Source organism: Copadichromis virginalis, linkage group LG10, assembly GCF_057382275.1.
Source record: "Copadichromis virginalis isolate Kocher_CV1m ecotype Utaka linkage group LG10, C_Virginalis_male_GT1.1, whole genome shotgun sequence".
In the NCBI taxonomy this organism is placed as follows: Eukaryota; Metazoa; Chordata; class Actinopteri; order Cichliformes; family Cichlidae; genus Copadichromis; species Copadichromis virginalis.
In genome coordinates, this window is record NC_140627.1 from 3,146,672 (window position 1) to 3,159,992 (window position 13,321).

The 13,321-nt window shown below is 43.8% G+C and overlaps 1 protein-coding gene across 2 annotated transcripts in view; it reads left to right on the forward strand.

The window, feature by feature from the left end:
- Nucleotides 1-756: 756 nt before the first annotated feature.
- Nucleotides 757-13,321, forward strand: part of LOC146699661 (calmodulin regulator protein PCP4-like) — a 31,620-nt gene continuing 19,055 nt past the window's right edge. The window contains exon 1 of one of the 2 annotated variants that reach the window (XM_085469485.1): nt 757-959. In XM_085469485.1, coding sequence (XP_085325611.1) covers nt 864-959 — 96 coding nt within the window. In that variant the 5' untranslated portion in view covers nt 757-863. The remainder of the gene's footprint in view (nt 960-13,321) is intronic. The other variant, XM_085469484.1, reaches the window with a different exon arrangement.

Genomic DNA, 13,321 nt, shown 5'->3' on the forward strand with positions numbered 1-13,321 from the left:
GATAATACATTTTTATTGATCAAAATGCCAAACAATACTCCAAATGTGCTCTGTCTCAAGCAGCAGCAGGAGCCACCATGAAAAAGTATCATTTTTTTCATGAATCCTTACTTTTATTGTTTGAAAATGTTGGAAAAATAATATTGGAGACATCTTTGTATTATCTTTATTTTATGAGGGGTGCGCCCGCCTCGCCCCCCGGTTGGTGGCATCTCTGCCCAACACATCTTAAAAATGCTACAAGTACAACATAAAACAAACAAAAATCCACAGCATAACACAGTGGTTTAAAAAACATTACAAAAGTGGCTTTTTTCAAAAGAAATATCCACAAGTCTCCTTCACTGCATTTCTCATGGTGTTTTTTAGATTCACCAATAGTCAGAGGCGTGGTTAAATTCCAATTCCCTGCTTAATTTTCAACCATTGCTTTGTCCTCATGATGCAGAGTCACTACAATTGATATAAACTAATCAACTAAAATTGATATACATTTATAGACTGGAGATTAATACTAAAATTCAAATTGTTGAAATAGTTGAAAAGTTTAATCTTTTAGGTTTTAACAATTAATCAACATTAGCCAGAAAACATCGGAAATGTAAGACCACAGCGACTGGAACATGCAGTACTGGTTCGGGATTAACAGGAGCTTCACATCAAACTATCCAGTTTAGTAAACATATAATACATGAAAAAAAATGTGTTTGATGGCTTATTTTATTTTCAGCGGACCCGCAGAATCAGCAGATGGTGGAAGACGTGAAGGCTGCTCCTTAGTGTTGAGCTACAGACGAGGAGCCCATTGGCTTCATGGAAATGTGGTGAGGGGGGAGCGGGGCTTCCTGCGCTATAAAAGCGGAATGTGCGCGCGTGGAGAGGACGGTACCTTCAGTCAGTCGACCGGTGAGCATCACAGAAATCCACACGCAGACACGCACAGCGAAGCCATGAGTGAGGTAGGTTCTTCTTAGTAAATCGCTTTTTCCGCTTTGTGTTTGTACTTTGGCGTCAGAGACAACTGATATTCCGGACTTGGTATAAAGTTATAAGAGCAGAGCTGCAGATTCAAATAATAATAACATTTAACCCTCGCTTTGTCCAACACTCTTGCTGCTGAGATAATCGATATTCAACTTTGGTGTAGAGCCATAAAAATAACATGCACACATGTTTAACATGAAGAATGAGCTCAGTGTGCGCTTTTCTCGATTTTTCCACACATTCCTACATTTTACGCAAAAAAGCGATAAGCGATAGTGTTACAGTGAGTCACAGCCTAGATGAATATTGCTTCTGTTGTCATGACTGGAACTGATGTGCAGCTACCAGGCAGACTCTCAGCATACGTGATGGGATTTTTGCAGCTCTGATGATCTTAATCACTTCACAAACTTAAAATGACAGCCAGCACAGTCAGGTTGTTTGAGCCACTCCTCAAACCGCTGAACTCTGTGTGTGTGTGTGTGTGTGTGTGTGTGTGTGTGTGTGTGTGTGTGTGTGTGTGTGTGTGTGTGTGTGTGTGTGTTGAAGTTTTACTGGTGAATATGGCTACCAGTGACATTTCAGGCAGCATTGACCTACACAGTTAGTCTAATCACACAACTATTCAGATGTGATAGAAGAAGCCAGTCTGATAATGTCAGAGTGGATTAGAAGTAAGAGTGTTCACTGGCAGGGTAAGTCCTGTTGTTTCTGAATTATTCAAGGATAGCTGGGAACCCAGGGAAATAAAACATTCCTTGAGCATTCACAAGGAGCCAAGGCTCCAACAAGACCGCTCGTTCAACCCAAGAACCTGGACTGACTAAAACCATATAATACAAGGCTACTTTTAACCTGTCTCTAGCTCTGAGTCCACTGTTGGGCTTTATTATGCAGTAATTTTGTCACTCGATTAGTGCTTCCAGTGTATGTAAATTGTGATGAACACCAGCTGTCTCTACCTTATGAATCTTTTATTGGAGACTTGTTATGTCTTTTTGTTCACTCACATACACACATACACAAACTCACTGACTTCTCTCTTCCCCTCCTGTGTGCTGCTTACAGAGTGAAGTTAAAGTCCAATAAATAAGTTATTATTACACAAAGGAAAAGTCATGAAATAAAATTGCATAGCGCATGTCTGTGATGGATTCTTGTGTCTTTAAAAACAGCAAGACCAGGGCAGGAATCTGTTGCTCTGAATGAATAATTAAATGCAAATCAGTGGTGGGCTCCATTTACCTTTAAACACTGCTCTTCTAGCTCTTTTTTATTGCGCTCAGAATCCCACACAGTTTTAATGCTCGTCAAGATAACCGGCATTCCCACCAGAAGCAGAGAAGACTCACATCACTATAGAATCATTAACAACAACAACAAACTTTATTTATATAGCACTTTAAAAAACAGTGGTATGCCAAAGTTAACATACAAGAGGGTCAGATATAAGTAATAGAGACAGATGAAGGCCATGGCAAGTACCATGTATGCTCGCAGGTTGATGGCATTAAAAACACAGAAACAAAAGAAATACAAATAAAAGCATAATAGAACAATATGTGCAAAGGATAAAAGAGTCAAGAAAAATGTAAAAATAATTTAAAGTTAAGAATAGAACTAAAGTAGCAGCAAGCATTAACTGGTAGAAAAGGCTAAGTTAAATAAACAGGTTTTAACCGCGATTTGAAGGATTGAATGGAATCGGACTCACGGATAGTAATGGGGAGGTTATTTCACAAATTGGGTGCAGCCAAGGCAAATGCGCGGTCACCTGTAGTCTTCAGCCGGGATCTCAGCTGTACTAAAAGTGACTGGGAAGATGATCTGAGTACCCCAGCACGGGTGTATGATCTAAGTAGTTCAATTAAGTTGTCTAGACAATGGGGGAGACCTTTATCAAAAACACGGAGACTTATTTCTCTAGGGACACTTGATCTTACCACCTAAAGCAAGTACAGGCAGTGCATATAAGCAATAAATATGCCTATAAACACTGTGTAACTGCATTACAGCAATCTACCGAGGCTAAATCCTGTTTCAAAGCCAGACAGCACTCTACACCAGCCAACCTACTGCCTGGATTGGTAGTGTTTTAAAAATCAATGCATGTATCACTGTCGTATTAAGCCTTACACTGTGCTATGATTCATGAAAAAAAAAGGCCATAAGTGATCCCCTGCTGTATTGTTCAGGCTCGGACTGATTCATCTTTGGCAGTGTCCACAAACATCAGGCAGTCTGAGGCTCCTGTCGAGAAAGTGGCTTAAATGTGCTGCCTGTCACCATAGTGATGAACAATTCTGCATTTCCAGCCAGTAAGAGGCTTTGAAATTACATTAGCAGCATTTTAGGCTGGTGAGGACTGCATTGCTGATGTTTATGTTGCATATTATCCATAAATCTCTCAACATTTTGTTTCTCAAACTCAACCAATGTGTCTGAACTCGGCATCATCTTCTTATTTAAAGCTACATAAAATAGAAACTTTCATTTAGTTGCTAGTTGCTGTGTACGTGTCTAATGGGAATTTTCCAGTGTAAGTAACCTAGTGTCGCTTGTAGTTGCTGTTGTGCTGTTTCGAGTTTTAGTCCTTTTTTTGTTTGCTTAAGCCTCCGGTTGTTGAACAAAAATTTAATTAGATGGCTCTCAGTGGAGAGGTTTCAGCCAGCTGTTTGTGGTTGCCAAGATATGTCCGTTCCACTTTTCAGATTTCCAGCTAAAGATAATGACTCCTTGTGTAGCCCAGTTTCTCACCTGGAGATTTGCCTACAATACCCAGGTTCAGGGGGGTTCAGGGGGAAAAGTGCCAGCCATGCAAAAGCGACTGCTGTTGGTCATGTTACATCTCCTCCCTTTTGTGGGATTAGTAGAAGTACATTGAAAGTACAGTGTGTACAGTAGGCTGCTGCACAGGGCAGATCCATGTAAGAGAGAGAAAAACACATCTGGATTGGTCACATAGCTACTGGATAACTGTAAAAAAAAATCTCCTCTAACAACAATTTGTGATTTCTGTATTCACTTGGTTACATCTTTAATGATTTTTCCTGTTTCAGTCACTGAGGGCAGTGAGGATGCCGCTGCCCGGTGCTTCTTTGGTTACATGCAGACTGTAGCGGCTTTACACCTGGGTCATGTTTTCATTTATAAAGGTATACGACCTCTATTTTGGTGACATACTGCCAGTGACCCCTTCTCAAGAAGCAAGTGAGCAGTCAGATGGTGTATATACAGTTTAACCAGATAAACCACTGTTGAGGTAAAACTCAAATTTACCATGAAAATCCTAAGTTCTTTATTATTATAGTAAATATCAATTTTCTTTTACTTTTCCGAGGATCTGTTGTGAGCTGAGTGGCGGCCTAGAGCTCTTCCATCTTCCCATCACTCTATCTCTAACTCTAGACACCTTTTGAAGGAAACTCATTTCCACCACATGTATCCCCAAGCTCATTCTTTAAGTTACTGCCCACAATACGTAGTAATGTAGATCAATGAGTAAATTGCTTCACCTTCAAGCAACAGACTGGTACTATCTGTTACTGTACTCCAGATCTCTCCCTCTACTTTGCTCTCTTCCTACTCATGAACTCCTCCCTAAACGTGAGCAGGTAAGCCATTGTTTTATGGCTGAGAGGCATGGCCATTGGACTTAATGGTGCTAATTCTCCCAGCCACTTAGCACTGGGCCACAGATGTAGCCTTAGTCTATGTCCAAACTTGGTATATCCGCAGTTATTGAGTAGTTGTCCTGTTATTAATGCTTGTAGAACAATAAAACTGTAGTGAAATTGTTTAATATCAGAAAAAATAAAGGAATATGATGATTTCATATGTGTTGTTCTCTTATCTGGAACATAACCTGCTGTGGAGCAGGTTTCCAGCTACCATGGCAACATATTCTAGTAAGAAGTGAACCACCTTTGTTGTACAGAAAACCCAGAGTTTACCCTGAAGATTTCTGGATAAGATGAAATACTGCTTTGTAGTACAGGCCTCTGATGGCAAGGTCCAACACCCACCAGGAACATGTCTCTTTTTGCAACATGAGCTAAGTTATCACTGTGATAGTACAACTACTGAATGGATTGCATTAAATTATCCATCCATTTTCTGCTGCTTATCTAATTCAGGGTCACGGGGGAGTTGGAGCCTGTCTCAGCTGACATAGACCATGGACAGATCGCTGTGGCTAACACAGAAGGACAGACAAGCATTCAAACTCACACCGATGGCCAAGTTAAAATCACCGATTAACCAACCCTTATGGTGGTACCCAGAGAGCCCCCACAAAAAGAACATGCAAACTGCACACAGAAAGGCCCCGGCCAGATGATCAGTTCAAACCCAGGACCCAGTGCTAATCACACCCCTAACCGGTGGCCTGCACTGAGTTAATCTGGAATAAATAATGCCATTTGCAATTGAGTGTTCAGACTTTGTTGTGGTAAATAAAGTAACTTTTAGGACAGTGATGTGGTCTTCCTCACCCTGGCGCTAACTACAGAGACTGACGTTACTGCATTCAGGCAGTAGTCTCAGACGTTCACTTTTATCACCTTTTTGACTTCTCGGTGCACAGTGTTGGTAGCACAATGGTGAAGTCATTAGCAAAGTTGTCACACAGAATGGAGATGCAGGGGAATTTTTTATTAATCCTTTATTTATCCAGGTAAAAAAATCTCATTGAGATTAAAAATCTCATTTCCAAGAGAGACCTGGCAACAGGAATAAAGTTTTCCTCTCCAGGGACTCCAGTTTCCTCTGGAATTACACTTTTTTCTGGAAAACAGACAGGTGGTGATTTCATATGTGTTGATCTCTTATCTGGAATATGTTAGGTTCTGGTGAGAGAGACTGAGTGGCTGTCTGTCTGTGATGGACTGGTGACAGCTGTGACTGTGAATCGGACATGAACAGATAGATTTTTTTAAATTATTGGTGGACAATGTCATGATGCACTGCACAATAATAACCACGAGGAAGATGGACAAAGCCACACAACTGAGACTCACAATGCAATAAAACAGATTCAGCCCTGGTGTCAAATTGTGCAGCAGCTTTTAGTGGACACCTCCACCTGCTAAAAGCTAGTGTCAACAAGACTGTACTCAGATGTGGAAATCTGATTTTCTTGTAATGTCTCTGTGATTCTGCTGCAGGTTAATCGAGCTGTGCTTAAGTGCTGCTTGACATTACAGTTTTTTTAGGATTTGACTAGCCTTTTAAATCAAAGTCATTTTCATTGTGATGATTCACTTTAAGCATGTTGTTGCGTGTGGGCTGTGGCGTGTACAGTGTGTGGATGATTAAATGGCAATTTCTTAGTCATCTGTTAAAAATCTGCTTGAAAATGTAATTATTGAAAGATGGCCACAAGGCCATATTAATGGGGATATCCTGTTTTGTCCTTCAATCAGTGCATCGACATTTAAGTGGTCTCCTGTTGTGTTCACCTACCTCATACTTTAATTATATTGAGAGTGGTGGCTATCATGGCTGCTTGGCAAAGCATTTAGTTTCATCATCCAAAGTGGACTAGAGCCTTTTTTATTAAATTAATGAGATAAGAGTGTTAGAAGTTGCTGATCAGTGTAAAAAGGACAGCAAGCTGAGTGGGGGAAAGCGTTCAGGGATAGATTTTCCTTAAAACTCCTTTTTGCTGACTGAAGATGAGGTGATAGAGATGTGGACTAAAGTGATGATTAGAGGAAAAAATCTCTGCAACTGGGAGAAAATGTTCAAATAAATTTTGACTGAAATATTGTTGATTCCATGTGATGTTTTTTTCTTGCTCATTGACCATAAATGTCAATTTCTGGTCATTTCAATCTCCAATTCTCTAAATGAGATGCACACACTAACCCTAATCCTGCTTTAAACAGTGAACAGAGATTACACTAAAGTAATTTGGTGGCATTCCTGGTTTCTGCACATGGAAAATGACAAACAGCAGCGGGGGAAGAGTGGGATGAGTAAGGCCAACGTGGGAAAAAATAAAACTGACTGCGGTTAAATGACCAAGATGGGATTTGTAGGGAACCTTGCAGATGTACAGGTTTACTCCAAGGTTCCCAAAATGCCATTCATCACTTCTCTGGGGAACTACAAATAATCTTTTATAGGAAGAACTCATACTGTGCTATAATTCGCTTGTGGCCATTGCCTGACATAAAATGCAAAGCCACCCTGAATTGAAAGCGAAATCCTAATTTATTTATCAAGTTATAAAACCATCACATCAACCACATTATGCCCCTTGGAGATTCTTGACTTTCCAGTCTCCAGTAGTGGTATTACCTTTCCCTGAATGAGAACAGTAAACGACTCTCTTAACCTTTATGTGTAAATCAGAATCAGCAAATGACCTTTAACTGTTAAACCGATATGAGCTTCATTCATCTGTTTGTTAGTTTGTTTATTTTTTACTAAAATGGTTTGCCACACCACTTAGCAGTTCATATCATAACAGCATCATCCATTTGGGAGAAAGTACCGACAGAAGCGGAGTGTTTTTAAATTCCACTGGGATATTTCTGGCATACAGGATGGAAGAACGTGAGCTGGCTCTAATCTCTGTAGGTTTCTGGAGATACATTATAGTCATTCTGTGCAACAGTGCAGCACATTGTTGCTTATTATTGTTTTAAATTATGTATTCAGTGTTTACAACTGCTTTTTTTTAAGACTATGAGTATAGTTTTTAATGCACACTCTGCCTAATGCATACTAATGCTCTTTGGGAAAACCATGCTGATCTTTTATTACTTTTACTTGAATGACTCCGGCTGGAAAATACTGCACACTGCTCCTTCCATATATTGAAAATATGCTGTTTTAGATGTTTATGTGAGATAGACACTTTCAGTTGAGTTTGAGGGGTTTAATGAATCAGTACTTTTCAGTGCAGAGAGGTCTATTAACACATAGTGAGTGAAAGTAAAGTGACTGAAGAAGACATGAAATGCATCATGGGAATCCCCCGGCAGCCTACACCTATTGCAGCATAACTAAAGGAGGATTCAGGGTCACCTGCTCCAGCCATAACTATATGCTTTAGCAAAAAGGAAAGTTTGAAGCCTAATCTTGAAAGTAGAGATAGTGTCTGTCTCCCAAATCCAAATTGGAAGATGGTTCCACAGAAGAGGGGCCTGAAAACTTACAGATTATCATGCTACAGAAACAGAAACAGAGGGAGGCTGACAAATGGCAGTGAGGATGATGGGTGGCATATTTATTTATCTACAGAAGAATTAAAGTGAATGAAAAATGTAGCTGATATATTAGCAAAACAACTGGTTAAACTTTGTTTATTTGGTCAACCGAGTGATTCAGATGTTAATCTGAAAGCGCTGCTGAAGTATGCATTCAGTTCAGTTCAATTCAATCCAATTCAATAAATCACAACCTTGTTTGTATGTGAGGAGAATTATTTTAAATTCAATTCTGGGTTTAACAGGAAGCCAATAAAAAGAAGCCAGTATAAGAGAAATATGCTCTCTCTTTCTGGTCCCTGACAGGACTGTTGCTGAAGCATTTCAGATCAAATGAAAGCTTTACAGGGAGTTTTTAGGAAAACCTGGTAATAATCACTTACAATAGTCCAACCTAAAAGAGAAAAATGTATGCTCCATCCATCCATCCATTTCCACTTACCAAATTCAGGGTTATTTGAATTCAGTTACTACAGGGGTAGAGGCAGAGTACACCCTAGATAGCCTGTTGCAGGTGTCCCAAGGGAAGCGTGAATAATGTAGATAGAACTGGTCTCAGCACAGAACCCTGTGGAACACAAATTAATTCGTCTTTTCAACTTGACTGTTTTACTAAATCGAACATGGCAAGAGTTCCCCTATTTATCATTAAAGCTTTCACTACTAATGTGCACAGTCTATATTAAAAGTTACTTACATCACACATGGTGACCAAGCTTGTTTACAAGAGAAGCTAATCTGCTATGATGAAAGTGCTCGTTTATCTGCTAATGCTAGCTCGTTCCCCACAATTTGTGCAGCTGTTAACTGATCTCACAGCAGTGAAAGCACAGTCAGTGGCTTGTCTACAAAGCTAATCTCCCATCAGTCTCAGCTTGACAAGCTCCATGCACTCTTTATGGGACACAGGCAAGTCCATGAGAATGCCTGTCAGATAGCTACAGTCAAGTCAAAGATGTTGTGGAGTAGAAACATGAAAAGAAAAGTGCAAATACCTCTACTTGAATAAAATTACGTTCCAGCCCTGCACTACTATGCTCAAAATAGTAAACATGGTAACAAGGCCAAAAACCTGGTTTGTTGTTTGCTGATGTGTAACCTTTTTATTGTGCTTATATAAGCTCGTGGTACAGCCTCAGAGCTACAAGCATGGCTTTAGCCTCATTCACTGGTGTTTTACTGCCACGAGTGCTGATGTTTTACATAACCCACAGACAGTTGTACCTAAGCTGTAGTTCTCAGTGTCACATCCTGTACAGTAAAAAGAAAAGAAAATAATAAGCTATTTTTATATCGTTTTTTTCTTTTTTTGTAAATCTGGGATGAATGTGTAAAAAAAAAAAAGCCTAGTCCATCAAATGTGTCATCACACTGCTCAGGTAGTCAGTCATCGCTCAGCAGTGTCACTCTTCAATGCTGTCATCTCTGCTTCCAGTCTGGTGGTGGGGAAGCTGCTACACAGTTGTAATGGTGCTGGGATGAGCTGTCTGTGACCTAGTTTTGCTGTCTTCTCGTTAAATTGTTAATAGATCCTGAGTGCAGCATGGAGTCTCTCTAGGGAGCTGCAAAAAGAACCAAAAATAGCCCCCTACACACTACCGAGGTAATTTATTTATTTTACCAATTGCCAGGTCTTATGAAATCAGTCACTGAGAGAAAACATACATGAGCATCACATGAGGAAGGAGTGACGGAAACAACAAATCTTTAGAAGCTGCAGAAAAACATGTAAGTTTCTGCTGACACTGAAACCAACCCGCTAAAGAGCAAATTCTGGATAGACTCCATCTGAATTCTTGCAATGTGGACCGAACAAACAAAGAGAACTTGATGATGTCATGGTCCGCGGCCCGGCGTCCGGGGTGCTGCTGGGATGTCCACGCCCACGAGCGTGGCTGCTAACCCCACACCTGCATCCCATCCCAGGCGATCACCAGGTGGACTATTTAATCCTGCCCTACCTGCTGCTCCACGCCAGTCCGTAGTCGCCTCTCAGCGATCACAACTCGGCGTGTTTTTGTTTTCGAGCCACCTGCCTGTCCACCTGTCCGCCTGAGATTTGGTTCACATTCAGCTTCGCCGTCTCGACCCCTTTTGGAGCTCCACCCCCCTCTGGTTCACTCGGCCCGGCTATCACCGTGAGACGCACACTCCACCTTCCCTCGTATGCTGCCTTTTTTCCGCACCCCAGTAATCTGTCTCTCTTTTTGTTTTACAGCCTCTCACAGCCCCGCTCTCGGCGTTCCCTGTGCGGTCCCTCGGTTTCTTCTGGTTTCATACGTTGTTTTTCTGGCTACCCTCACGGGACACCTTTAGTTGCAATAAAAATTACTTTCTTTATTCGCTCCTACCCTAGTGTGTGTGTTCTGCTACTGGGTCCTGCCTGCGCTTGGAACTTCGGTTCATGACAGTACGGACTGGCCAGTATGGACCCAGCAGATCCACTCCGCTCCGCTATTAATAAACAGGGCGCTATCCTCGGTCGCCACGATCAGCAGCTCCAGTCTCTCCAAGACCGTTGTCAAGAGCTCAGTGACACTCAGAATAAATTACAAACTAGGCCGTCCGACCCCGTGCACCGCGGCGTGTCGCCTCCGCCGCTGGAACCCTTCCATGGGGAGCTGGACCTGTGTGGGGGGTTCCTTTTCCAGTGCTCCTTGTTTTTCAGTCGCACGCCTCACGCGTTCCCCACGGATACTGCTAAGATCTCCCACTTCGTGGGATTGTTACGGGGGCGTGCTCTAGCATGGGCTGAAGCCTACTTAAATTCTCACCCCATTCGTGATTGCGATTACGATGACTTCCTGGAGGAGTTCCAGGCTACGTTTTCCCCTCCGGTATCGGAGGACGATGCCGCGCAGAAGTTGCTGGGGCTCCGTCAGGGGCAGCGCAGTATTGCGGAGTACCTAGTTGAATTCCGTACACGAGCGGTCGCCGTGGGTTGGCCCGATTCGGCTCTTCGTGGGTTTTTTTTACGGTCGTTAAATGACCAGATGAAGGACCAAATAGCTTTTCACGAGGAGACCAGATCCTTTGATGAATTGGCCTCCCTCTCCCGTAGGATTGACAGACGCTTGCGGGAGAGGGATGCCGAGCGGCGGTCTAAGCCTATGGGCTCCGTATTGCGCCCCGGGTTTCGCGTTTCTCCGCCCCCGCCCCCAGCTGCGTGTGCGCGCTCTCCGTCGCCGCCCCCACCTGAACCCATGCAGATCGGACGCTCTCGGCTTTCTCCGGAGGAGAGGGAACGCCGATTTCGGGCTGGAGAATGTCTGTACTGTGGGAGGCCCGGTCACCGCATCGCTGTTTGCCCGGTCCGCCCAAACGACCCGGCCCACCGGTGAGTCCGGGGATACGGGTGGGCAGCACTCTAAGCACTACTAGACCCCGATTGTTACTGTCCGTTACTATCGTGACTTCTAATCAGACTTTTACATGCCCCGCGTTAGTGGACTCCGGGGCGGAACAGAACCTTATGGATGAGAAGCTGGCTAAGAGGCTAGCTGTGTCTCTTACTCCACTCGAACCGCCCATCCCTGCGTCTACATTAAACAACCAAGTGTTTGCATACATAACTCACCAAACCGCGCCTGTACGGTTAATCACATCAGGTAACCACCAAGAGCAGCTGTCCTTTTTCACTTTTCCTGCTCCTGACACCCCGCTTATCCTAGGCTACCCCTGGTTACAGAGACATAACCCACACATAGATTGGGCCGGAAAAAGTATCGCGAGCTGGAGTGTGTTTTGTCTGGCGAACTGCCTGAGGTCAGCCGTTCCCTCCGCCTCAACGGAACGGAGGCCCGCCCCGCCACCCGCGCCGGACCTCTCTTCCGTGCCCCCCGACTATCACGATCTCCAGCAGGTGTTCAGTAAAGATGAGGCGCTCTCACTCCCGCCTCACCGTCCATATGACTGTGCTATTGATCTGCTCCCGGGTGCATCGCTGCCCTCTAGCAGATTATACAACCTGTCTCGCCCCGAAAGAGAAACCATGGAGAATTACATCCAGGAGTCGCTAACTGCAGGACGTATTAGGCCGTCATCCTCTCCCGTGGCTGCGGGTTTTTTCTTCGTGGGAAAGAAAGACGGGACGCTCCGCCCGTGCATCGATTACAGGGGGCTGAATGACGTCACCGTCAAAAACAAATATCCCCTCCCACTCATTAGTTCTATTTTTAACTCACTCCAGGGAGCTACGGTCTTCACCAAACTAGATCTGCGGAACGCCTACCACCTGGTACGGATACGTGAAGGCGACGAGTGGAAGACCGCCTTCAATACCCCACTAGGGCATTTTGAATATCTAGTGATGCCGTTCGGGTTAACGAACGCCCCGGCGGTTTTTCAAGCCCTAGTCAACGACGTGTTACGGGATTTCCTGAACGTGTTTGTTTTTGTTTACCTGGATGATATTTTGATTTTCTCCAAGACGCTCGAGGACCATCGCATCCATGTGAGGAGCGTGCTACAACGGCTGCTCGAAAATAGACTGTACGTAAAAGCGGAAAAGTGTGAGTTCCACGCCTCATCCATTTCCTTCTTGGGCTACATCCTCGCTGGTGGGCAGGTGAAGACCGACCCGGTGAAGATCAAAGCAATATTGGAATGGCCGGTTCCGGAGACACGAAAGAAGCTTCAGAGCTTCTTGGGGTTTGCGAATTTTTATCGCCGTTTCATTCGAAACTACAGCCAGGTGGCCGCGCCTCTCACGCAACTCACCTCACCCAAGGTGTCTTTCACATGGTCCCCTGAGGCCCACGCAGCCTTCGCTAAATTGAAGCGATTATTCACGTCCACACCCATTCTGACCCATCCTGACTCTTCTAAACAGTTTGTTGTTGAGGTCGACGCATCTGATGCGGGAGTCGGGGCGGTTCTTTCCCAGCGGTCTGGGCCCCTGAACAAACTCCGGCCGTGCGCCTTTTTCTCACGCCGACTCACCCCCGCGGAGAGGAATTACGACATCGGCGACAGGGAACTCCTAGCGGTAAAACTCGCATTGGAGGAATGGCGTCACTGGCTGGAGGGGACCGAACAGCCCTTCGTTATATGGACGGATCATAAAAATCTACTGTACCTTAGAACCGCCAAGAGGTTAAATCCCCGTCAAGCTCGCTGGT